We start from the raw sequence: 26,352 nt of genomic DNA, 5'->3' as shown, positions 1-26,352 counted from the left end.
CAACATTTGAAAAAAAAACGATAATTATTTTCTACAGCATTATAGCATAAAATATTTTCATATTGTGATATTTTGGGATGCGTTTTACCGTGAAGACTTTCTCCTCGGCAGCTGCGGAGCTCAGACGTCATCGCAGGGCGGGTTTCTTAAGTGAAACGCTTCTCGCGCATCTGCTCGCGCACAGTTGGCGCAGCTGTGGACGGAGAGTCTGCACGAGACGACGGTAAAAGAAGAACGCAGGTCAGAAATATAAACATATCAATGTTCTTTGTGTTTTAATCTCAAACATATTTATTAATAAGTATTATTGTTCTATGCTAAAATGCTTTATTTGATCAGCCCTATTTCTTCTCCATTAGGTGTGCTCGAAAATGCTGTTTGTTTGTTATTCATCATCGTATTTAAGAAAACATGACGCTTTTGGGGGTTGCTTTACATATGAGTGTTAAACATTTCTAAGTGATAAATATTGGGACTAAATGTTTTTTTTTAACTTTTGAAGTAGTCTCAAACTTGTATATTTTTATTGTAGGTGTCTTGTAAATGTGTTAATAAATTGTAGTTGTGGACTGTGAATAAATGAACGCGTGCAGTGGATATAGCTTCGTCCACTGTTTAACTGCGTGGCATGCAGGCAGCCAGTCAGATGAATGTGAAAAAACAATAGGGTTAGGTGTATTTTTTCCAGTGATGGATCTGAACTCAGCAAGAAACTTGAAGACGACTTTAATGACAACCAGATGTGCTGAAGGAACATGGGAAAGTTTCTGAAAGAGGGTCTGTTTTTGCAGTAGGAACTCCTCCACTTGAACCCATTCCCGACGTTAACTGTGTCAAGTGTTATATAAAGTTTGGAAACTATTTCGATTTTTTTCTGGCTTCATTAAAAAATCTCTGCAGAACACAAAAGAAGATACTTTGAAGAATTTTGAAACTGAACAAATCTGAACCCCAATTGACTTCCATTGTATGGAAGACATTTTTCAAAATATCTTATTTTGTCTTCCACACAAGACAGAGTCATATACAGGTTTTAAATGAAATTAGGGTCAACAAACAATGACAGAATTTGTTTTTGTAACAGTGTGGACGTCCATGTATGTGATGTCATCCATCTAATCTTCGGTTTTTGTATTTGTCAGGATGAAGAAGACAACCCTTCTGTTTGGTTTATGGAGTCTTCTCTGCCTCTCACATGCTCAGATGGTGAGCAGTAACGTTCCCACGAATTCCCAGTTGTTATCTTTACTCTGACATTATGCAGGCTTTAACGTTCACCTCTCTCTCTCTATAGACAGATACAGAGGCTGACGGTGAGGAGGAGGTGGTTGATCTTTTCACCACACCACGCACCAAGCTGGCTGCCGCGACCTCTGATTTTGGCTACAACCTTTTCCGTCAGCTGGCAGCACGTGACCCCAAGGTCAGCGTCTTCCTGTCCCCCATGAGTATCTCAGCAGCCTTCACACAGCTCTCAATGGGTGAGGTTTGCGTTCGTCCAAGCACACACCCAGTTATTACGAACCTGATCTTACCTTGAGATTTTCTTTCTCATCTGTCGTAGGGGCATCTGAGCGAGCCGAGAAGCAGCTTTACAGGGCTCTACGTTACCACAACTTGCAAGACGGTCAACTCCATAACACATTGAAAGAGCTTCTCTCTTCTCTAAAGGCACCGGCCAAGGGCTTTAACTCCGCAGAACGCATCCTGCTGGCCAGGAGTGAGTGTATGATTTTATCTAGTTGAGCCTGCCTATGTGAGAAAAGCTGCTGGTTAATTAAAAAGCTGTACGTATTTTATTCATCTGTTCATTTCAGAGCTCCGACTTAAACTGGAATACCTCAACAATGTAGAGACTCAATACGGGGTACGCCCTCAAACTCTTATGGGTGGAGCCCGGGACCTGAAGGCTGTTAATGATTGGTTTAAACAGAATACCGGCAGAAAAGTGGACCAAATTCTTCCATCAGCTCTCCCGCGCAACACCGCTGTGCTGCCTGTGGGGGCAGCATACTTCAAGGGTAGATGAACTTCTCTTTTATGGACTTGGAAACTAGCAACATTTGTCATTTAGAAATGACAGACACAGTGTTTTACATAAAATCGATTTGAGCATTCTCACTTCTTAGCTACAACTTTAAATTGCTCTTTTGTTTCGCAGGTAAATGGGTAACTAGGTTCAGCAAGGCTAACAAGATGGACAACTTCCAGATGGATGGACAAGCGCCAGTTCTCATTCCCATGATGGAGCAGGAAAATTTCCCGGTGAAGATGGGGAATGACCCTGACCTTGGCTGCACGGTACCAGAAGCTATTTTTGATGAAAGATTACAAGTGCCTCCCAAATCACACTTAAGCACTGTTATGTGCCATTTTGTAGTATAAATAGTGTAAGTTGTACTGTATGTTCACTTTAAAAATTCCAAGAAGAAGTGCACTTTATGTACTAGAATGATGCACTTATTCAACTGAAAATGTGAAGTGTGGAATGCTAAGCATGTACTAAGCGGTCTTAGGTTTGCTTACGCAGCGGAAGAGAGGCGGGCACTGCCGAGCAAAGTTCACCCGCAGAGACGATTACGGATCAGTCTGACAGTGACTGAGGTCATGTTGGGCAACACAAGTGACATTAAATGTACAATAAACAAATGGATTTTCATTGACTTGGATTTTGTGAAGTACTTTTGGAGGAACAGTTATAATGGGAAAAAAAATTGTCCTGATGAACACAAAACAAGTATACAAACCCGCTTGTCAGGCTAGCGGGTCAAAGCGACGGAGGCATTTGAAGTAAAAGGATGATTTCTTTGTTATTCATCTCTGTCTTTCTCTGTTTTTTTGTCCAGATTGCCCAGGTTCCTATGCAGGATGGAGTAAGCATGTATTTTTTCTTGCCCGATGAGGTGACTCAGAACCTTACGATGATTGAGGAAGCACTTACTGCTGAATTTGTCCAGGACCTCTCCAACACCCTCCACGCGGCACAGGTCCGCCTCACTCTGCCCGTTATGAAAGTCAGCTACAGCACAGACCTGCTGCCCTCCCTCTCGGACCTGGGTGAGACCACTGTTTCATATTTTACTTTTATCGTCCAATAGTGACATTGGTTACATTGCTTATGTCATTTATAACATTAATTCATTACGTTCTTCTTCGTCCAGGTCTATCTGAATGGTTGGCAGAGACAGATCTTATAAAAATAACCAGTCAGCCAGTGAAGTTAAATGCTGTCCGTCATAAGGTTGTCATGGAGACAGCTCCAGAAGGCATAGAGTATGCCAGCACTACCCCTACTGCCAGAGGCCAATCACTGACTCTGGCATACAATGTGGACCGCCCCTTCCTCTTTCTAGTCAGAGATGAGCCATCAGGGGCACTTCTTATGATCGGAAAAGTGTTAAGTCCTCGTGACCTGGAAAGGGTATGAGACACACATTTGCACACACACACAAATACAACCAAATGAGAAAATCTCATGAGAACTTTCAATGTTAGGCCCAAGTATTTTATTTTTAACAAAATGTCGTTTGAAATGACATATTTGTACTCACATGACATTTAGAAGTATACTTTCACCACAACTGCCCTCACCATTAACATTTTTAGCATGCATAGGCATCCCCTTATAAGCAAGTATTGCTATGTGCGCTAATCCATAGTCAAGCTGTACATTTATAATAAATATGGACCTTTTTATGGATATTTTATGGATACTCAATTTCGTTTCATCTTGCTGGATCTTAGCCATACAGTCTGTTTTGAGGCATACTAACTTTATGACGCTCATAAATCTTTCGTTAGTAAAAATCCCCGAGGTATAAGCAGCTGCTGTAAAGACTGGGAAATGGTTGGGTAACATCTCAACATGTGGTAATAGACATTTTTACTTTAAAATGCTCAGTACTTTCAAATGTTTCATACTTTTGAATACTGATCATATGACTTTACAGTCCATCAGCAATGGTCGAATGAATCTGCCAACATTTATTTCATTCATTATGTACACTTACTACCCGCAAGAAAATTCAGAATGTATATATTATGTATGTCAAATTGAAGAAAAAACAATAAAAAAACATATTTCAAACATAATGTTTCTTACCCTTGGCTTATGTTTGAGCGATTAAATGTATGTTTGTATTTAATATATTAATCTGATCTTTCATGTGTGTTATGAGAGTAATATTGAAAAACAGAGTTTCAAACCGAATTTAGATTTGGATAATTACAGAAAAGTATTTGGATAAACTCCCTATTCTATTTCTTAGTACAGTAGCTGTTTGGTTTTCTTGTTTTTAAACGAGCAGGCTCAAGTTCAGCCTTTTTCTATGTGTTTGTGTATGTGTGTGTGTGTGTGTGTGTGTGTGTGTACCCTATCGGTCAATAAACTTTAGTACAAAAGTGTTTCACTACGTTTCTCTGCATTTACTCGCATGAGAGCCTGTGAGCTGAGCAAAAAGAATGGTTTAGTTACCACAACTATTTAATATCCAACTAAGGCATTGTTTTGATACTAACAAAAATCGGGATGCCAGTTATTTGTAAAATGATTTTTTTTTATTGCACATGCCAAAAAAGTATATATGTTATGTCATAGTAATCTTTCTCATGACCGAGTATCGAGCATAGAGCCTGATGGTTTCATAAAAAGGAGCTGTTCTGTAAAGCATACTGTTTTTCAAAGCACCAAAATATTCCTGGAAATATAAATAATTTGTTCAGATATAATTAACTAAATTAAATGAAATGTAATCAAAATTAAGGTTACCAGCCGACAGAATTTACGTTTCAATGTTGTATATGTTTTTTGCTTTTTAATTAAGAGATTAGTTTTTGTGGTATGAATTTTCATAATTGGCGAATTCTCGTTGTGTGTAGCATGCATCCAATATTACAACATTTGAAATACTAGAAAATTCTAAGAATCATGCTTTACTTGGGATTCCTTCATCTGGTCATTGTGTCTGTGCTCTCTGCAGCCACTAGATGGCGTCATAAGCTAGCTCATCATACAGACAAATATTTAAAATAAATAAAGCTTTTTTAAGGGAGTATTTGCAAAACAATGTGAGCATTATTTGGTGTAACTGTGGTTTTACTGTGGAACAGTAATTTATTTTCTGTTCAGTATTAATGATGAACAGCTGGACAGCTTTGGTACATGGTAAGTGTCAAATCTCTTCACATAAGTTTTTCCACTCTTGACACCCAATGTTTTTTATGGCTAAGAAAATGTGTAAAGAAAACATTGAGCTTTTCTCTTTACTTTAACAGGAAACACAGGGTCATCCTGAACTCTTTCACAACGAAATGAAAGAAGGAAACAGCACGGATGTTTCTGTTTGAGCAAACAGATCGTTTCAAATCACTGCACGTTTACTCTTCTTTTAATTTACTTTAATTACATTTTATGTATTAAAAATGTTGTTTACTCTAAATATGTTAAACTATTTTTTTATGTTAGTGTTAACTTCAATATTTTGTATTTAATTTTTTGTGTGTTATTTTTATTAAATTAAATTAAAACTTCTCAACAGTTATTTATTCTTTGTATAGTTGCAGCAAGTATTCCAGAGCGAGATAACTTGGTCACACTATCCAACTTATCTTTGAACTTTTAAGATAGCTAGCACATGCAAACAGAGCAGTGTTGTGAAAGCACCATAATCTTTTCCAATAAATCAACATAAAAAGAAATGGCTTATGGCTGTTCCTCCATTTTACATGAACATTTTAAAAAATGACACATGCCACTTAAAAAGTGTAGAAGTAGGACTGTCTTTGCAGAAAGACAAAAAAACTCTTTCCAGTGTAATCTTGAACCCTCTCAGAACACATTTGAGGATATTGTGCATTGTCGCAAAGTTTTCTAACAAACGTATAAACGAACACAATAAACTGCTGCAGGTGGCCCGATCCATTAAACAAAGAAGAGGATGAGACTACATGAATAAATCGATGCTGGAATGAGAACAGGAAACTGGTTTTCACACCCGCCATCCTGCTTACAGGTATTTGAGGTCAAAGGTTGTCAAAGAGGATCCACAACCCCTTTATCAATGCTGTTTCAATGTTGCTCAATAGTCATACAATAATTTGAAACAAATTTGTGAGGTCATTACTATCACACCACCATAACCATACACCCCATAGTAACAACATACTACAGTACCCATTACAACTATCCAACACTTAAACATATCTAACCAGCAAAATACTAATGATAATAACAACTTCCTTGAACCGCCACCTTAATGTGGTGGAGGGGTTTGAGTACCAGAGTGACCCTAGGAGCTATGTTGTCTGGGGCTATATGCCCGTGGTAGGGTCTCCCAAGGCAAACAGGTCCTAGGCGACGGGTCAGACTAAGAGTGGTTAAAAAATCCCTTATGATGCTCAATATATCAAGGACCATGACGTCGCCCGGTATGGCGCTACCGGGCACCACCCTGGAGCCAGGCCCGGGGTCGGTGCTCGTATGCGAGCGCCTGGTGGCCGGGCCTTTCCCCACGGGGTCCGGCCGGGCTCAGCCCGAAAGAGCGACGTGGGGCCGCCTTCCCGTGGGCTCACCACGTGCGGGAGGGACCATAGGGGGTCGGTGCATAGTGGATCGGGCGGCAGTCGGAGGAGATCCCTGCACACGGAAGCTAGTTATAGGGATGGTGGAACGTCACCTCGCTGGCGGGGAAGGAGCCTGAGATGGTGCGTGAGGTTGAGAGGTTACGACTAGAGATAGTCGGGATCACCTCTACGCATGGCTTGGGCTCTGGAACCACACTCCTCGAGAGAGGATGGACACTTCATCACTCTGGGGTTGCCCATGGTGAGAGGCGGCGGGCTGGTGTGGGTTTGCTTATAGCCCCCCAGCTCTCCCGCCATGTGTTGGAGTTTACCCCGGTGAACGAGGGGGTCGTGTCCCTGCGCCTACGGGTCGGGGTTAGGTCTCTCACTGTTGTTTGTGCCTACGGGCCGAACGGCAGTGCAGAGTACCTGACCTTCTTGGAGTCTCTGGGAGGAGTGCTGGAAAGTGCTCCGATCGGGGACTCTGTCGTCCTACTGGGGGACTTCAACGCCCATGTGGGCAACGACAGTGACACCTGGAGGGGCGTGATTGGGAGGAACGGCCCCCCTGATCTGAACCCGAGCGGTGTTCAGTTATTGGACTTCTGTGCTAGTCACAGTTTGTCTATAACGAACACTATGTTCAAGCATAAGGGTGTCCATCAGTACACGTGGCACCAGGACACCCTAGGTCCTCTCTCGTCGTACGCTCCTTGTTCTCAGTGCATGTCGGACTCCGGCCGGGCTGCCCATTGTCGCTGGTTCTGTTTGTAATTTTTATGGACAGAATTTCTAGGCGCAGCCAGGGGCCGGAGGGTGTCAGGTTTGGGGATCACACGATTTCGTCTCTGCTATTTGCGGATGATGTTGTCGTGTTGGCCCCTTCAAGCCAGTACCTTCAGCATGCACTGGGACGGTTTACAACCGAGTGTGAAGCGGCTGGAATGAAAATCAGTACCTCCAAATCCGAGGCCATGGTCCTCAGTCGGAAAAGGGTGGCTTGCCCACTTCAGGTTGGTGGAGAGTTCCTTCCTCAAGTGGAGGAGTTTAAGTATCTTGGGGTCTTGTTCACGAGTGAGGGAAGGATGGAACGGGAGATTGACAGACGGATCGGTGCAGCTTCTGCAGTAATGCGGTCGATGTTCCGGTCTGTCGTGGTGAAGAAAGAGCTGAGCTGCAAGGCGAAGCTCTCAATTTACCGGTCAATCTACGTTCCTACTCTCACCTATGGCTATGAGCTTTGGGTCATGACTGAAAGGACAAGATCCCGGATACAGGCGGCCGAAATGAGCTTCCTCTTCCGGGTGGCTGGGCGATCCCTTAGAGATAGGGTGAGAAGCTCGGTCACCCGGGAGGAGCTCGGAGTAGAGCCGCTGCTCCTCCACATCGAGAGGGGTTAGCTGAGGTGGCTTGGGCATCTGTTCCGCATGCCTCCTGGACGCCTTCCCCGGAAGGTGTTCCGGGCCCGTCCGACCGGGAGGAGACCCCGGGGAAGACCTAGGACACGCTGTTGGGACTATGTCTCCCGGCTGGCCTGGGAACGCCTCGGTGTCCCCCCAGAAGAGCTGGAGGAAGTGTCTAGGGTGAGGGATGTCTGGGCATCTCTACTTAGACTGTTGCCCCCGCGACCCGGCCCCGGATAAAGTGGAAGAAAATGGATGGATGGATGGATAATAACAACAACAATAGCAACAACAAAAACAATAATAAAAATACTAATATAATAATAATATAATATGATTTAATGTGACATTTTGAAACTTCTTCCACAAAACAGTATATAATTTTAATATGATTGTAGACTATAGCATTTTGTAGAGCCAAAAAACTTTCTTAGTGAGTAAATGGTAGGAACAACATTCAAGTAAACCTTGACACTGAAACCCAAGAGACCTAACTCAGCATTTCTGTTGCTTCATTTCCTGCAACACATACAGTTTTTATGCCCGTCCACGTTTTATTTAAAACAAAATCACATTCAGTACAATGTTGAATTGCAACAGAAATCTGACAGAAAAGATTTAAAATATAAAACAATTATTACAAAATTATAATTGTCACTTGGATTATTCGTCTTGTAAACGTGTATTTAATAAACGTCTACTTCTTCAAAACATCAACGATGTACGAAATCTTAGATTTTTATTTTCGGTATGGCTTTAGTTGGTTAGCGAATAAAACTAATACTTTGTTAAAAAAAACTATAACTGTATAGTTATGCAAAGTTTAAGGTACATCACATATTATCATGTAATTTGTAAACACAGATGAACATATCAAACATATGTTTGCTTGCACTGAAACATTTATTATCAATGTAATATATTTCATATAGAATGAAACCACAGAAGAATGCCTCTATTAGTGTGCATTTAGGTTATAAGAAAAATGCAAAAACAGCTTTATCATGTAAACATTATGTACTTGATTAAAAAGGGCACCAACAATAAAACTCCCTACAGTATATACGTGGCTACTTGTCTAAACTCCTTTGAGAGTTCAAACGTTTTCACATTATCAGCATCGGTATTGTGTCATTTAAACCTCCAAACACATCGCGCTCTCGGACAACATCTATAAAGACGTGTTATACAAACACATTAACATGTTTTAAAGTGTTGGCTCATATCTTTGGCAGACAAACGGTGATTGTCATGTTTCACAGAAAACAACTGTTCACAGAAACGACCATATTCACATCCTGACAACAACTTGGCCTGTTTTAGCTTGAAGACCAGCATGCAGTTAAGATTATAAAGGAGGTGATATCTCAAAATCTTTCTCTTATCGCTTCTCTCCTTTCCGCCCCTAAATTGACATTCCTATCCTTCTGTTTATTGCTGTTTTACTCTCTAAACACTCCTTTGTGTACTGCAGTGTTTGAGCTTGGCATCTTCCATTTCTCTGTCATCATGTTTGCTCTTGTCATTATTTTGGTCATTCTGCTTTTGGGTTGAGTTTAGCTTTCGAAGCACCAGAAACGTCAGAAGGAAAGAGACGAATCCACCAAATATAAAGAAAATCTGGAGTCCCAGGAACCTGAAATGCAAACAAATGTTTGAACAAATATTATGTGCACAAGCTTAAAAAAAGCTGGTTATCTGCAACAGAGCAATAAAAAGGCATGAACCCTAACAATTGGGTTGAAAATGTATCCAAACTGTTTAAACTTATTATTGGGTCATTCTCTGAGTTAATTTACCCCCAAAAGGTTGGGTTTCTCCCTTTTTCTCCCTTGTGTGTCTTGTGGTGTTTAGTTCATCATGGCGATCAGCGGGGTAGTATTTTATCGTACATATTATAAGCGCTATAAAAATAACTTCATTACATTTGAATTTTAAATGTAAACTTTACCTGTGTCTCAAAAAGTCCAAATCGTAGTAGATACACGATGTATTCCTGTCACATTTTTTCCCCCACTCAATGCAGGTGCTATCAATGGCATGGCCATACAGTACGGGTGCTGGGAGGAATGCTGTCAGAATAAAAAAAAAATGTTTCCCATGCATACAGTTATGTAAACACGCTTATCAGTACAAACAAAATAGAACCATGAGACATGCCCAAATTCTGCCAAAACATCCTCTGAAAACACCTTTTCCCGTTATGATATGTTGTCTGTTATAACGTGGTTTGCAATGCATCCTGTGCTATTGAAAGCTTAAACAGGTATAATGAAACGGTGAACATATCACCTCTGTAACTTTCACAATACTTGCAAATCTTGTTAGTGTACATTGAGAAAAAAAACAAATAATACTGAACTAAACAGGACCAACTAATATTCTTGTGAAAATGTTTTTTTAAAGGTTGAAACATCTATAGACCACTTCGATTTGGTTCTAAATGTTCTGTTGGTTGTATTTTGTTCAATAATTTGTGTAGTGTTAAAGAACTAAAACAGGAAGTTCGTCTGGATCAGCGTTGGATATGTATTTCTTACGTTTAAAATGGTCTTTAAAAGTGACATCTAACTTTTGAAGTTAAATGTTTTTACAATTTCTTTTTCAGATTTGCCTTTTCATTTTCTTTTTCATATTGGCAGTCTTTTAGTGAAAATGAAATGTCAAATCACAAATTGCATGTCCAACGCATTGTCAGTGTATAAAATTAACATTTTTATATTTCCTTTTGGCACATATAATGCGCGCAGTTGTGTATAATGAAATTGTCGATCTGGTTTTCAATTTCATCGATGAATTTATTTATTTAAACTTGGCAGGATTCGCCTTCCATGCAAATGTTGGATCTCTGCCCAGAAGGTTTATATTTTTTACTTTACATTTTAATTTGATAAAATGTATTTTGCATTTTATCGAGCAGCTTCTTGAGGCATCATACTGTGATGCTTTTTAGACTGTATTAAAAGAGTTCCCAATTGAACCGAGCAAGGCAGGTCGAAAGCCGTGAGGGAACAGCCGAGGCCGGTGATGCGAGTGTCAGCTGTGCGTGCACCAGTCTCACATCTCTCACGGAGGAGCTCCGGAAGCATAAAAGGACGAGCGACAGGAGCGTATGACGAGAGAGGACCAGGCCTGGAGTTTGTGTTGTGTTTAATTATGTTTGTATGGCTGACCGTAGAACGTAAGGGAGGCCAGCATTTTAAGTTCGTTTTATTGTTTGTTAATTTAATTAAAAGCTTGTTTTACGTTTGCCGGTTCCTGCCTCCTTCCTTTCTCTTATTGAATCTTGTTACACCAATTGGGCTTTTCCTGCATGCTTTTCTCCATTATGCTAAAGAAACCTGTTCTATTAATATCATGTAGCTGTTATTGTGAAATGTATAAATGTTGTTTATGAGAGAACGCTGTGTCCTCATGACAAGGGTTTGGCAGTTTAAATAATGTTTTTTTAATAATGAAAACATGTCTGTTCTGCATGAGCTATTGATTTCGCTTACCCAGGACTCTAAAGAGCATGAACTGGATTCCCAAAGCAAAGGACTTATCCTGTGGAGTCACAGTCCTGAAAAGATGCCAGAAATATGTATCATTAAACAAATAATTTTTTTTGTGAAAACAGCATTTCTCACAAAGCATTTGCTCGGCACAAAGAGTGCATCTCCTGAGGCTTTTCTGAAAGTATAAGGGCCATTTAAAACATGTTCTTTGTTATCATGACATGCTGTCAGGACCTGCACAGACACGTCTATATGAAGGAAGAATGATACCTTCACACAGTCTTGCCAAATGGTGTCAAGAATCAAATGTAATTTTCAAACTGGATCTGAAACATGATTAAAAATGTGGTTTCCTGCATAAAAACACGATTCTTATTTGATGTATAATTTAGATTTCGTAAAGAGAAAAAAGTCACAATTTGACACTAATGTAGCTTAGTGCTTTAAAACTCCAAAAAAGTACTATGCCTTGGGGAACATCAACTGTGTTAATCTGTAACACGTTGCAACCTGCTTAGCAAGTTTATCCCTGTTCTTCTGCATGACCTCAAAGTATGTGACCCGTGAAAGTGATTCTTTTATCATTGTGTTTGACATTTGTACATAATGCCACAAAATCATACTTCAGTGCCTTTTCACGATGAAAAATGTTCTCAACCGTTTTAAACAAATCTTCAACACAAAAACTTAAATTAAACTATAACACCAAATCATGTACTAAACTATACTGTTATACCATTATACAGTAGTCTACTTAAAAAAGAAGGAATCCTGCAGGATCATCATAAATGTATTATACCAATAAATAAAATAAAACGTTATCCTGACTGTAAAATACCATTATACCAATAAATAAAATAAACGTTATCCTGACTGTAAAATACCATTATACCAATAAATAAAATAAAACGTTATCCTGACTGTAAAATACCATTATATTAAAACGATCTTAGAATAGATTAAATACCTGAGGATCATCATAAATGATGGGGTGTGAGAAAGAGAAGCCGCAAAGCATGTGAGGGAAGAAAGGATCATGAAGGGAATGAGATAGTTGGCACATCCATTTCCACATGGTCCTGGCGTGGCATAACCTAGAGACGTTCCCGAGGCCACACATGCACAGTCTGTGTAGTTCTAAAGAAACACTTAAGGTTATACATTGACAACTTGAAAACGATCAGTTTGAATTTAAGATATTTATAGTGCAACCATTGTTGTTGGCAAAAAGTATAAACAATTGCTCTTCCATTTCTCAAACTGTGTCAATTATTGTATTGATTTTCATGTTTGTTGCTTGAAATCACAAAGAAAAAAATCACACTGTACAACGTTTACCAAGCGGGTAGATAACAAATGTAAAATAACAAAAGGTTAGTATAAGGAAAGATGAAACAGCTTTCCTGTAAAAATAGAGCTCATGTAAACGTGATTATGTTTTTTTTTATTTTATTTTAAAAGCAGCTGTTTTCACAGTACATAGCAGAGCATTTTACTCTTGTGAGGTTTTAAAAAAGAGCCATAAAGGCCATGCAGGAATCTGTTAAATACACCTTAACAGCAGGAACTTTAGTGTAACTTCAGTTTAGCTATTATGCCAGCCACAGCTGGAACCAGCTTCCAGCTGTGGCTGGCATAATAGCTAAACTGAAGTTACACCCACAGAAGTCACATTCAAATCCAGACTAAAACACATCTGTTTAACTTTGCATTTAATGATGTGCACTGTGCCTCTGACCGTCCGACTGTCTGTACTGTACTTTATTTATTTTCTATTCTAAACTGTATTTATTTTATTTTTTTATTCTTAACTGGTTAAACGTTATTTTTCTTATTTCTTCACTGTTCTATCAAATGGGTATTTTAACTTCTTCTTTGTAAAGCACTTTGAATTACCATTGTGCTTTGTGCTATATAAATACACTAGCCTTGCCTGACGACTGACCTACTTTCAGTTTGAGATATCAGACACATGTGTTATCCAAAAACAGTTGTGGGGAAAGTGGTAAATTACAGCATGGATGTAACAATTTCAGTCAAACTTAAAATCCTCAGTGAATTAGAAATAAATGGATCGTCATTGTTCTTCTGTTTGTATTTTACTAAACCCCTGATAATTGAGTCCAGAGTCAGACATTAGAAAAATACTGGTCTATGCACAAGTTTTCTATTTGAAAAACGAATTTGTTGTGGATGTGCTAAAAATGAATGCACGTTTTTGAGAGACAACATACTTTCTAGGATTTCTGTGAGTTAAAATATTCAAACCAGAAGAAGAAAAAAAAACAGAACAATCGGAGAAGGGATGGCTCTTTATAAAATAGCTACTATATCTTATCTCAAGGATGACATTTGCAATTGAATTGTCGTTCTTAACAGTGGTTGCTATTAATACATTGCTACAGTATATTATTAAGGAAACTCATGCCAAAAAGCCTGATCAAAATCAAAAGATTTATAGGGATCAAGAAGCAAATTTCCCTGAGCAACATGCTTCAATTTGTCCACACACTACAATTTGAACTGTATAAATGAGTTTGTAGAAACGGTAAAAGTACTGTAACCTGGCTTACCCGACATTTCTTTTACAATAATTTGATATAATAATACAGTTATTTAATTGTTTGATTGGTGTGTAGTCATTTAATCAAGGCATCCACTTCGTCTTGTCTTCAGGATATTTGTTCTGAAATATCTAGTTTATTTTCATATGTTTGTGTAGTTTGATGTTCACTTTTCCCACAAGTACAAGTAATCATGCTTGTTTTGGTTGTTCAAACATTTCCAGCTGTAGAAGCATTTCGGGTCCAGTTTCAGAGGTTTTTTATTTCAGGAAGTACCCAAATTTTCCACATTAAGACGTTTTTGAGTGATCTTTTCTGTTACCAGTCTTACAGACATGTATAGTAATAAAGATATAATTCTAGGATTCTTTATGTATTTCATAGTCTCATGCGATGTGTCTTTTTGTGTCAAATAAAATATGCTTTTTTAAAGCTCACTTCCTTGCTATTGTGAAAAGCACAACACAAATAAATGGAATTGAATTCTGGATGTCCCAACACTACCACAAATTTGAATCTAAACACTTCCTCTTTAACCGTAACCTCGGTTTTCTCACCCAAAAACGGTAAAAAGCAAGATGGGTTACAAATTTACACCCAAAAAAAGTTTATATTTGACCTAACCATGAGTTGAAACAACCCAGCAGTTTGGCCTAAAATAACAGGTTAATTTGGGATCCAATGGTTGGGTGTGTGCATTTTGGTACATACATGAGTTGAAAATACTTACTTGACTATAGAATACTATGCTTTAAAACTTTAAGACAGACTTCACATGGGTATTTAAACCACCAAACACTGACATATCAGCGATACAGTAAATCAATGGTGAAAACCTTTCTTTTCATCTCAAGGATGACATTTGCAATTGAATTGCAGTTCTTAACAGTGGTTGCTATTAATACATTGCTACAGTATACAGTTAAGGAAACTCATGCCAAACAGCCAGATCAAAATCAAAAGATTGATAGGGATCAAGAAGCAAATTTCCCTGAGCAACATGCTTTAATTTGAACTGTATAAAGGAGTTTGTAGAAACTATGTATATAGTTAAAGTAGTTGTTAAAGTAGTTCAAATGAGTTGAAAATAAGAGCATTGTTTTAGATGGTATGTGGTTGTTTGGCCGGGTACAAGTACTTATTTTCTGCTCCACATCACATCCCCATTCAACCACTACACGAATTTAAAGATATAGTCAGCACTTTATTTTACAGTAATATTACACATGTATCTTCTATGTATCTAATATTAGTCTATCCTATGTTTTGTACTGCCTAGTACTAAAATCTATTTATGTATTGATGCACCTGGGTTAAGTTAACAACTCTCAGAATCAGCACTCTCTTTTTTGTTTTATTAAGAAAAGTTCCAGGAAAGAAAGTAAATAAGAGCTTACCAATACCTTAATTTCATTAGTTTCTGATTTTATTTCTATCCTGCATCCTGCATGGCAGGGGGAGCGAAACTCCATTCCATCTGAGCCACACACAGGGTTGAAAACTTCAGTAGAGCAGGAACACGAGGGGCACTGTTGGGACGTTCCTCTGGAAAATATCCGCAAAGCAAAAGAAAGTAATGAACACAACAGGATGCACATTAGCATGACTTATAAACAAACTGCAGTTAGTTCAGAATACAGCTGCCAGAGTTCTAACCAGGTCCAGAAAATACGATCACATAACCCCCATTTTATCAACCCTTCACTGGCTACCCATTAAGTATCTTATTTACGTGCTAATTGCACTTCTGGTTAGACCTTCCACCCGGTCCCTGGGTGCTTGGTTAACATTTCTAACCATCACGCTGGCTGGGAGTGCGGTCCGTCTCGGTATTCGATCCAGTTCGCAAGAACTCCGCAGGGCTTCGGGCATCCTCTTACCTAAGCAGATGCAGGGATGTTCCCGTGCTCCAGGCCGGGGCTGCCACCCCTCTGGCGAAGGCGATCGAACCGTCCCCCTCGGCCAAGATGTCCAGTGGCTTCTACACCCGCACTTCATCATCCCCAAAACCAGGGGTCGCTGCATACCTTGAGCAGCACTTTGCAAGGGTGCCTTTCAGGAGGCGCAGAAGCGCGTTCTGGTGTCTGTCAGACGCCAGGATGGTTCATGACAACTGACCGCATACACTCATGTCCAGTCTCCCTCGGCACTGTCGAGGGGCTGGCATGTCAGTAACGGGTCAGCTGGGAAAAGAACAGCTCTCCCTGGCGCGGAGCACCTTTTTCCTGGTGGGGAACTCGACACTGTCTCCATGACGGCTCTCGAGCATGCACAGTAAGTGCTGAGCTGCTTGAACTTTCAGGCAGCAGCCAGCGGTCCCCTGAAATCAGTTTCAGAGGCTGCATGGTGTCCTCGGGGGTGGCCTGTCCCCCTCGTGTTGATGCACATGGGACCGCTACAGCACTGACTACAGAGACGAGTTCCCTGGAGTGCGTCGCGCACTTGCAGTAGGCGTGTCGTCATTACGCCTGCTGCGGTCGCATCCTAACCCCGGGCAGGTCTTGAGGCCGGTCGTGGTAACGACAGACGCCTCCCTAAGGGGTGCGGGTGCGGTGTGCAACGGGCGCGCAGTGTCAGGTCGCTGGACGGGCCCCCACCTGCGTTGGCATATCACTGCCTGAAGTTGCTAGCTGTCCTGCTTGCACTGATGAGGCTACGGCCTCTCGTGCAGAGCCAGCATACTGGCCCGGACAGCACGACCGGCGTAGCGTACTAAACCCCAGGGTGGCATTCGCTCGCTGCAGTCATCGCAACTCGCCCAAACGCCTCCTCCCGTGGAGACAGCAGGTGGCAAAGCCCCTGCATGTCACACGCCCACCGGGTGTCCTGAACCAGACAGCCAATCGCTCTCTCGTTAGTGACACCTCGTGGGAAGTGACGACTCCACCCCTGGTGGAGACAGCAGGTGGCAAAGCCCCTGCATGTCACACGCCCACTGGGTGTCCTGAACTAGACAGCCAAGCGCTCTCTCGTCAGTTGACACCTCGTGGGAAGTGACGACTCCACCCCTGCGGGCCAGCTTGGGTGTGGTTTGGGCGGGCACAGGGGGACCTGTTGCCTCCCTGAACACCACCCAGTACCGCTGGCCACTCCCTGGACGAGGCCCCCCCCTCGACACGGAGGCCCTAGCGCACAGCTGGCCGCGGGACAAGCGGAAGTATGCCTTCCCCCCAGTGAGCCCCATTGCGCAGGTCCTGTGCAAGGTCTGGGAAGGGAGTATCAAGGGCTGCTAGTTGCGCCTTACGGGCCCAACTACACTTGGTCCTCGGAGCTACTACTCCTGACGACAACTCCCCCTGGCCAAATCCCCTGGTGAAGGGCCCTACTCGCAGGGGATGGGCACGTTGTGGCAGACCTCTGGGTCTGGCTCCGGATGGGACGAGGAGTTCCTGGATGATCTACCCCCCACAGTGGTGGAGACTATCACTCAGGCAAGGGCCATTCCCGCAAGGCTGGATGCCTTTAAGTGGCGCCCCTTCGTGCCCTGGTGCTCTTCTTGAGAAGAAGACCTGCAGAATTGCTCGCTCAGGAACGAGCTGTCCTATTGCAGGAGAGGCTGGGGAGTAATTTCCCTTTCCACATTGGAGCGTGGGTACCCGCTATCGCGGTTATCACGTACCAGTTGCTGGTGAGCCTCTGGGGCGGTATGACCTGATTATTAGGTTCCTCTAGGGCGAGAGGGGCTAAGGCCTCGTCCGCACCCCGTTCCCTCTTGGGGCCTTAAGGTGGACCTTTGGATCCCCTTTTTTCGGGCCCTGCGGAGAGCCCCCTTCCTCGTTCTGCGAGGGGGGTTGGCTCTCCTGCTGGGGCTCGAGTCCATCCAGAGGGTGAGGCAGCTGCAAGCATTCCGTGTCCACCGATTGCCAAAATTCAGGCCTGGTGACTCTCACGTGATCCTGAGACCCCGGCCGACTTACGTGCCCAAGGTTTACGCCGCTCCCCTTCGGGAACTAGGTGGTGAACTTGCAGGCGCTCCCACACCGGGAGAAAGACCCAACCTGTACGTGGGGTGTCCAGTAAGCGCATTGCGCCTCTACTCGAACCACACGGAGGGCTTCAAAGCCCTGAGCAGCTCTTTGTCCATTATGGAGGTCAGCAACGGGAGTGCTGTCTCCGAGGAGAGTTGTCGCGCTGGATCGCACACGCCGTCACTTCGGCGTGCCCATCCTAGCCCGTGCCCATTTGAGTGACGGTACACTCCACTCGGGGTGTGGCCTCCTCGTGGGCACCGGCTCAGTGCGCCTCTCTGGCAGACATCTGTAGAGTTTTGGGTTGGGCTACGCTATACCTCGCAGAGGCTTGCAACCTCCATGGGGAACCGGCAGCTCGAGTCTTGCCAACAGTGAGTCTAGCTCCACCGAATCACAACCTGAAAGTGTGACTATTTAGTTTTGTATATAAAGGGGTGAAACAAAAATAGTTTTTTATAACGTTGACAATCTAAAATTCTCTATGTAACATAACAACGCACAGTATAGACGAAATAATATTATTACTAACGTATTAACAGTATTTTACGCAAAAAAATTATTTCATTTCAATGATGAGCAAAAGCACAACATGCATGTTGTCACACCTGAAGACTCGGCCTCAAACTGCTATCTATAATACCCAACCACTTGTAAACTGTAATCCAGCAAAGATTTGCGACACATGATGAACGCGTTTTGACCAATCACAACAGACTACACCATCTGACCGATCACATGAGACTTGGCCTCTTGGATAGGAGAGGATAAAATATAAAGGAACTTTAATCTTCTGGATTAACCTAAATGTGTAGTCTATCCCAAATAAATGTGCATTCACCTAAAGTACATAAAAAACATTATTTCACATTTGATCACATTGAACAGCTTAAACACTTCAGATGCTGATACTGAAAGGATTTCTGGGCCAAAAGTGACTCACCCCAGATGTTTGATGTTAAAAATGCTCTGTGTGGGGCAGCCAAGGAAGAGAAGTGGAATGGCAAAGCAAATACTGAGAAGAACCACTGTTGTACACATCAAAGCAGAGGATCGGACGGAAAGACTGAGTCTGCGCAGGATAACTCCTCCAATCATAATGCCTAACATGGCTGAGGGTATATTCAAACCACCTTCAAACACACAGTAAAGAGGATGAGACAGTATGTTTACATAAGCCACAGGCTTATATCCTTTAATATCTCAATTATTTAGACTAGCCATAAATTAGATCATGGAAAGCAAATGTAAACTTTTTCTTAAGTCTCCTGTGTTTCAGAAATTGCTCCAGAGAAAACGGCTCATACATCTAAAAAAAATGTTCTATTGGAGTATCAGAAGAGATCTCAACAATGTCACAAACTGAGCTCAGATTTGCCAAGTCAGCAATTTAAATCTCAATATGATTTCTTATTGAACTTTCAACTTGGCCTGATTCTGAATATTTTATCTGCATTCTCTTTTTTACAGCAGAGATGAAGTACTTTTACTCGTGTGTACATTTTCAAGTATCTGGACTTTAAAATAAACACTTGTCATTTTGAGCATATATCACCCTTTTTACTCCTCTACATTTCATAATAGATGCAATTGTTTAATGCTTAATACTCGAGTACATAACAAATCTAGTGCTTGCTCAAGAATTTGAGTGTAACACACTTTATGCAGATACTTATAGTCTTTCTATAGTCATTTTACATCTCCATACAGTGACTATACTAAATTGTTTTATTTCTCATAAGGAATTTGTGAAATGTAAATCAAATGACAACTAAGAAATTAGAAACCTCTGATCAATAACATGTTCTTCGTATTTGATTGAACGCCCCTGTGTTCTTCACCATCTCACCTATCATCATTGTAGAATCAGAAGCCGTCTGTGTGAACTGCTTCTCTATGAATTTGGCCATAAAAGTGGCCAGTCCAGCTACCATGGCAGCCATGTTCACCTGCGCCAGCACTACCAACAGGTAAATAGGGTTCCGTAACGTTCTCATTAAAATTTTGGGGAAGCCTGAGGTAAAATAGAGACAGAAAACAATTGAAAATAATCTGTCAGTTACAGCACACCATGAAAAAGTAACGGGATCTATAAACAGTATCCAAAGAAGCACTGCTAAGTCTGTGGTTTTGCTTCAAGGCCCATTCATTGTAATTTAAGTGCTTGTACAGTATCTACTAAATAATTATTTGCCAAACAATCCAATACAAACATGGGCTTTTTGTGAAAAGCTCATTTTTTGGATTGCTCCCAGAATACAAAACTGAACGAAGTAGTTCTTTTGAAAGGCAGCGACTGGACCCTAAAATCTCTTGATGACACATCTTACATCTCCTCGTGAGTTACCGGAACCCCACATAATAGACAGCTAGTAAATGCAGCTGTCAGTTTGTTTCATGCCGAACTGGTTGTGTATGCCATATTTAGTAGCCTACTCGAACAGGCGTGACTGAGGTGTGAATTCTGCTGCCAATGAACAAAGCTATTGTTTCACTGCTACTAACGTAGTGCATCTGGATATGTTTTAGAAGTCACATGACATGAGGCAGCTTCTTTTTATTTGTTTAACTTGACACGTTTAGCATTAAGAGCACAAGAGAGATTTGTGTGACAGTTTATTTTCGTATTAATCGTGGAAGGGAGGGTCACTGGATTAGATGTGGAATGAATGTGGTTGGTTGTCAGCGCTAAGACACGCGCTAAAACAGGTCAGTGTCTTGCTGACCTCCACGGATCCAAAATATATTCATGTTTGTCAGCTGAACTCGCACAACTTTTTGATCAAATCGTAAAACATACTTTTTAGGAACTCGGTGAGCGACATGTCTTCCATTGTATCGGTTTTGGGTTTCTTGTCCTCTATCAGGTTCTCAGACGATGGTTCTGCAGAGACCTCTATGGTTTCCTGTGGATAATAAAGTTGTTTGTGAAGAGATGACAGAGCAAGCGACCGTGGTTACTTAGGCTTACAGGTTTTCCTTTAGTGTCATCAACCATCAGTCATAAAAGCCTTTTGTGAAAAAGGTTCTTTATAGAACCATTCAGCCAAAAATCTGCCTTTTTTGTATATCAATATAGAGAATAAGGTGAATTTACAGTAACTATTTTGTATCTTTTATTATCCACCAGATATAAAACTTGATCCTAAACTGTGTAACATCTGACATGAAAGGAAATGACACTTTGCTACAATGTAATGTAGTGAGTGTACAACTTGTACATTATATACATTCCTTTGTTATACTAAACACAGAGAAAGATATTTGGAAGAATGCTTGTAACCAAACAGATCTGGGGCAACATTGACTACCAACATTGACTACCACTAAGAAAAAAACTTCTTATTCTTGTCAACAGTGTTGTTCATGGGAGGTCAGCAAGTCATTGGATCAAGTTTAACAAATGCTGTTACAACATGCTCTGACAAGCGCCTTTGGCAGTCGCTTTCTTCTCTCATGTTTTTGAACATGTTCAGTGGGACCTGAGCCTGTTTCAGTAGCAGTGCCAAATTCCTGCACCTTGAATTCACCCACCAAAAGCCAAAATATAAAAACAGAACACTGTTGACTCGCTGTCATTAAAGCACAGTCGGGTATAAAACTCATAAAAATGTATGTTTTTAGAATTTTTCAGTTTTTAGAGTGTAATATTTAAGATCACATTATTTGCTAATGTGAGTTTTATATTCTTAAATCAATACCACAGGTGATATTTGTGATGTACCTCTTTAATCATCTTCCTTGGGAAAAACATGTATGGCAAAGATGTTAGGAAAAGTATTGTCCCGGCCACCAGGAGTCCCAGCCACCAGGCTCCCACCCATTTGGCATCTTTTTTATTAAAGTTGATTTCATCTGAAAAGCAGGTAACATATTACACATCCCCTAAATTTGAAAGGCAAAAAGTTAAACATATTTTTACTGAAGTCAAATGAATCAAATTAGTCGGACATAGTATTACTAAAAAACATCCTGTGTTGAGTTGATGTACAGATTAATGGAGCAGAATAACATTGCTTAACATGCGGAATCTTGACGTCACTGCTTCTATTTAATATTTATTTTGCATGTCGAATCGCACCTGTCCAAACATGTTGAGAACAGTTGCGAAAGTTTTTTTACTGTATAATGGCATCTCAGTTTTGGCAGTTTAAATCTTAAGTAAAGGTTGGTACTTGATGAAAGACTGCATAGACTTTACATGCGTGAGCCTTTTATAGAGGTGTGGACATGTGGAATGTGAGACTCACTCATCTTGTGAATGTCAACAAAGAAACGAAGCATGAAAGATGCCATGATGTAGCCACAGGCTGGCCCTATTACAGTCACAGTGAACATTATTCCTGCAAAAGATTTTAAGAAGTTGCAGAATCATGGAAACTAAAAATTTTACAATGCCAAATGGCGAGTGTTTATGACTATTCCAACCTAGGTAAAATGGAGAATTCCGCTTTTTGGAATAATCATCTATGTAGGAAATCCCAAACGGTTGAATGGGGACTCCGCCAATTCCCAACAGTAACTGGCCCATTAGAAAGAGGGGATACACTCCAAGGTGGTCGTTGGCATTTTCTTGTTTACACGTCTGATTGGACGCTTCATTTGGGATAATTTTCTCTGACTGGCAAAGGCCGGAGCTGTTGTTTATGCCATCTGTAGGACAAAAATACATCTCTAAACTCAGTGGTATACATTCAGTTGCTAAGCACTAGTAAAACAAATGCTACTACATTTTCTTTTTTACTTAAATGCTGAATTGTCGTGTAACAGAAATTGAAACTCACTGCTTCCAGAACCTGTATAGTCATACTCTCCACTAATAAAGTGGGGCAGCGCTATAAGAAACACTCCCAGACTTGCGAGCAAAGCTCCAATTCCAATACATCTGGGCCGATGAACCCTGCTCCCAAAGAAACTCACAAACACGATAAGAACCGTGTTCCCCACCTTTATTAAAAAAGGAAAGATGAAAACAGCTCAGACGTAGTCCTCACAACGGTTTATCCATTTATATTTAAAAGGGCTATAAGCTGGTATAAGAGGTGTCCTTAAACATTATCTCTGTTACAGACACTGCAAATAAATGTGGCTCGTGCGCAAAACTCTGGTAAACTAGCTTGCTTACCAAACAACCAATATATGAGTAACAGGAAACAAAGAATCTCAGTTTTGTTGTGCAAAGCTATGTATCTGATAATGCTTTTTTAAGCATCTTTGTGTGCGAGCAACATTTTGGAAACAGGGGGCGTATCTAAATAGAAATGACTGTGATTACTCCCAACATGACACAGCTCAGAAATGATGTTATTGGACTTAATTCCCCCAAAAAACTGAAGAAAAGCACAAACAATACATATCCAGCAAAGATACATAGATCTGTATATAATAATTTACAGTAATTTGTGAGTTGTTCAATAAGTTCAACATAGTTCAACATGATGTTGTCATGTCCGATTGATGTTACAGTATTTATGACAGGAGGCCGACTTTAAAGTCGCACTCGTGGCAAACCAGGAAAGCTCCTCGTTGTGTGTCAGGTAATTATGGCAGAAGGAAACAGCTTTAAATAATACAAAATAATAGTTGTGAATGCTGTCAGTACAGCGTATGAGAACATTCTAGACCGGGGGTTCTCAACTTTATACGGATCTGGGCAAATATATCAGCATATGACTTTAAAGTACCGTGAGAGTGATTCAAAAGCATATGGAGCAGTGGGCACTTGAATCGCTCTCACTGTACTCTAATGTCATATGCTGATATATTTGCACAGATCCGCATTAAGTTGAACAGGTGTATTTCTAAAGATTAGCGTTACTAGACGATACATAAGCTGCTGAGTCATGTCATTTCTCAACATGGTGGATGTTTCATTGAGAAAACATAAAAAAAAACGATGTAACATCTGTTGACAGTATTTTTTCAAACTGGTGCGTGAAATCTTATTGTATCTTAAATCTTATACTATGTAATTGCGATTTATTGTCATTTTTCCCCAATCAAAACCACTTGAACACAAATCATGATATAACAACTTCCATGCTCATAAACACTTGAATACACCGCAGTGAGTTCCGTAACCGCATTAAAAATGTAATAGCCTTAACTTGTCGCTGTAAGAAAACATTATAATTGCTAACCTGGAGCTTTAACCAGTGCCAAAAACAAACAACCAAAAAATCTCCTTCTGGCCATGTATCACGAATACGATTTTGGAATACTTTTCAACCAATTTTTTGTAAATTCAACATAAAAAAGCAATAAATCTAGATATCTGGGGCGGGGAATTTGTTTATGTTAGTACCATACAGTTTATTTCACCTCGTTGAAAGAAACCAGCAGTCCTGATTTCTGACTGGAAAATCCATATCTTTTCTCGATGGTGGTTATGGAGCCCTTCAGATAGCCAGACACCAGAAGCTGAGCCAGCTGGAGCATTCCATGACACAGTACAAAAACCTGAAACACAATACACCATCAGAAAGTACTCCCAGTTGGAATTAAATAGACTTTTAGAGAAAACCTTTTCAGCGGTGCATTTACACTTTACATTTGTTTCTGACTATGTGCAATGCCCTGGGATTGAACCCATGACCTTGGCTAAGCACTAACCACTAAGGAAATCATACAAGCGTACTGTAGTACAATGTTGCTATATACAGTTTGTTGGCAAAACCAGCAAGTTGGCAGGACAATTTGACCGCAACATGCGTCTCAAGGCCGGTCTCAAGACACTCGTGTTCGAGTGTTTTTAAAAAAATAGAGCGCTGTGTTTTGAGAAGCAGAGACGCGTTCTGTCTGAATGGCCCTTAGTGCATATGAAATATGTTATACACACATTTGCTTATTATTAGTATGACTTATTTAACCTTATTTAAACCTGCAGACATTGTTTTAATATGTGTAGTATTAATATTTGTATTTATGCATTGAAGAATTAAAGAAGTATTAAAGAATATATAATCCACCAACAATCATTACTGATTAGAATTTTTGTACGTTTGTTGTCACTAAATGTAGAGTATATTGTAGCATTTGGCTGAAAATACAAACATACCTGTACTTTAATGAGCTGAATTAAACCAAGTTGAGGGTTAAGATTTACAGTTTCAAGTGTTTGAGTTATTGGTTAATGGGCTGAATATATTCTGCACATTGGCCAGCTAGTGCTACTAGCTATACCAAACAGATGGGACGCGCTGCTAGAGCCAATCAGTTAACTGTGATAAAAATTCAGTAGAAAAGATTTATGGCATTTAATTTATAGTGTGCAGAACCAGATGCATTATCACTGTAAAATAACAGCAGCAGAGCATTTTGTAATGAAATTCAGCAGTGGAAAAATGAACAATGTAAGGATGTGCAATGAATACAAGGAAATTATCTTGTAAATTATTCAGGGAGTGAAAAGGAAGAGAACATATTTATGTCTTTCGAAAATTTACAGAGATTTACAGATTTACAGAGAATGGTGTGTAAAATAAAAGCTCATAATGATTTAGTTAATCTGGTAGTTTTTTCCTCAGTAAATGATTTCGCAATAGGCTACATGTTGAAAGCACTGAATCACTGCGGAGGAATTCTGCCCTGTTAAAAACCCCTGTAAAAAAACTATAATGTTACGTAATATTTTTTCACATAAATGTACGTTTTTCATGTTTTTCTTGTTGATTTGCAGTCTTTTCCTGCAATTTCACAGATTTTACCGTATTTCAAAATGTTAAAAACAGCACATTTTTGTAAAATTACAGTTTTTACAGTATACTGTAACAATACCTCTGTCTTTATTATCATATTTTTAATTAGATGTATTTTACATTTTAATAGTGTACGTTTTATGCTCAATTTGATTGTTGACATCTTACCTTGATATTGTTAAAAAGACCCATTGATCTACGAGGTCTCACTGTCTGTGTGTCGCTGGAGTTCAATAGCTGTCATTGATAAGATGCCCCCACATGTGGAAATAAAAACATCCTGCTCTTATCTCAGTAAAACACAATAGGACTTCCTTTGTTACCTCATTTTCAGAGAACAACGGATTTCTTTCAATTGTCATCCGAAATAGATCGCAAAAGTTTAGAAACGAGTGCGTTTCAGGAGTGATGAAAGTCTCCATAGTTTTTGCATTGATGCTTTTTTCAGTCACTTTTAATAATGTTAATTCAGTACTTAAAAAGTTATAGCAACAAAAGCATACATGCTTCCATATTGAGGAGAATGTGCACCAAATACACAGTTCAACTGTATTTTTATGAACACATTTTCATTTAAAGACAAATGCTTGTACGCATAAAATTAGAATGCATTTAAGATATGTCTATGCATTTCTATTAGTCTAAACATTAGTTACTCCTCT

At 40.3% G+C, this 26,352-nt stretch overlaps 2 protein-coding genes across 2 annotated transcripts; one reads left to right on the top strand and one right to left on the bottom strand.

The window, feature by feature from the left end:
- Nucleotides 1-178: 178 nt before the first annotated feature.
- serpinf1 (serpin peptidase inhibitor, clade F (alpha-2 antiplasmin, pigment epithelium derived factor), member 1) lies at nucleotides 179-4,406 on the top strand. The gene is made up of 8 exons (XM_079486584.1): nucleotides 179-240; nucleotides 1,143-1,206; nucleotides 1,295-1,481; nucleotides 1,565-1,720; nucleotides 1,818-2,021; nucleotides 2,162-2,301; nucleotides 2,847-3,057; nucleotides 3,162-4,406. The coding sequence occupies exons 2-8, from the start codon at nucleotides 1,144-1,146 to the stop codon at nucleotides 3,425-3,427; spliced, it is 1,227 nt and encodes a 408-aa protein (XP_079342710.1). The 5' UTR covers nucleotides 179-240; nucleotide 1,143; the 3' UTR covers nucleotides 3,428-4,406.
- A 3,876-nt stretch (nucleotides 4,407-8,282) lies between these two features.
- On the bottom strand, nucleotides 8,283-25,934 carry slco2b1 (solute carrier organic anion transporter family, member 2B1; the record flags this gene model as incomplete). Its single annotated transcript, XM_079486252.1, is given in 15 exon segments — nucleotides 8,283-9,600; nucleotides 9,916-10,036; nucleotides 11,462-11,526; nucleotides 12,429-12,598; nucleotides 15,429-15,570; nucleotides 18,937-19,126; nucleotides 19,843-20,007; nucleotides 20,794-20,899; nucleotides 21,718-21,848; nucleotides 22,244-22,336; nucleotides 22,422-22,646; nucleotides 22,778-22,940; nucleotides 24,315-24,452; nucleotides 25,859-25,913; nucleotides 25,915-25,934. Coding segments are annotated over 15 exon segments (1,971 nt in total). The 3' UTR covers nucleotides 8,283-9,413.
- Nucleotides 25,935-26,352: the final 418 nt, after the last annotated feature.

Source organism: Barbatula barbatula (genome assembly GCF_947034865.1).
Source record: "Barbatula barbatula genome assembly, chromosome: 22".
Classification (NCBI taxonomy): domain Eukaryota; kingdom Metazoa; phylum Chordata; class Actinopteri; order Cypriniformes; family Nemacheilidae; genus Barbatula; species Barbatula barbatula.
Note: the sequence above shows the minus strand (reverse complement) of the source record. Positions and strands in the feature narration are given on the sequence as shown.

Coding starts and splice junctions, on each gene's coding strand:
- serpinf1 (XM_079486584.1), top strand. CDS start 1,144: ATGAAGAAGACAACCCTTCTGTTTGGTTTATGGAGTCTTCTCTGCCTC. Junction 1,721..1,817: donor ACGCATCCTGCTGGCCAGGA/GTGAGTGTATGA, acceptor TGTTCATTTCAG/AGCTCCGACTTAAACTGGAA. Junction 3,058..3,161: donor GCCCTCCCTCTCGGACCTGG/GTGAGACCACTG, acceptor TTCTTCGTCCAG/GTCTATCTGAATGGTTGGCA.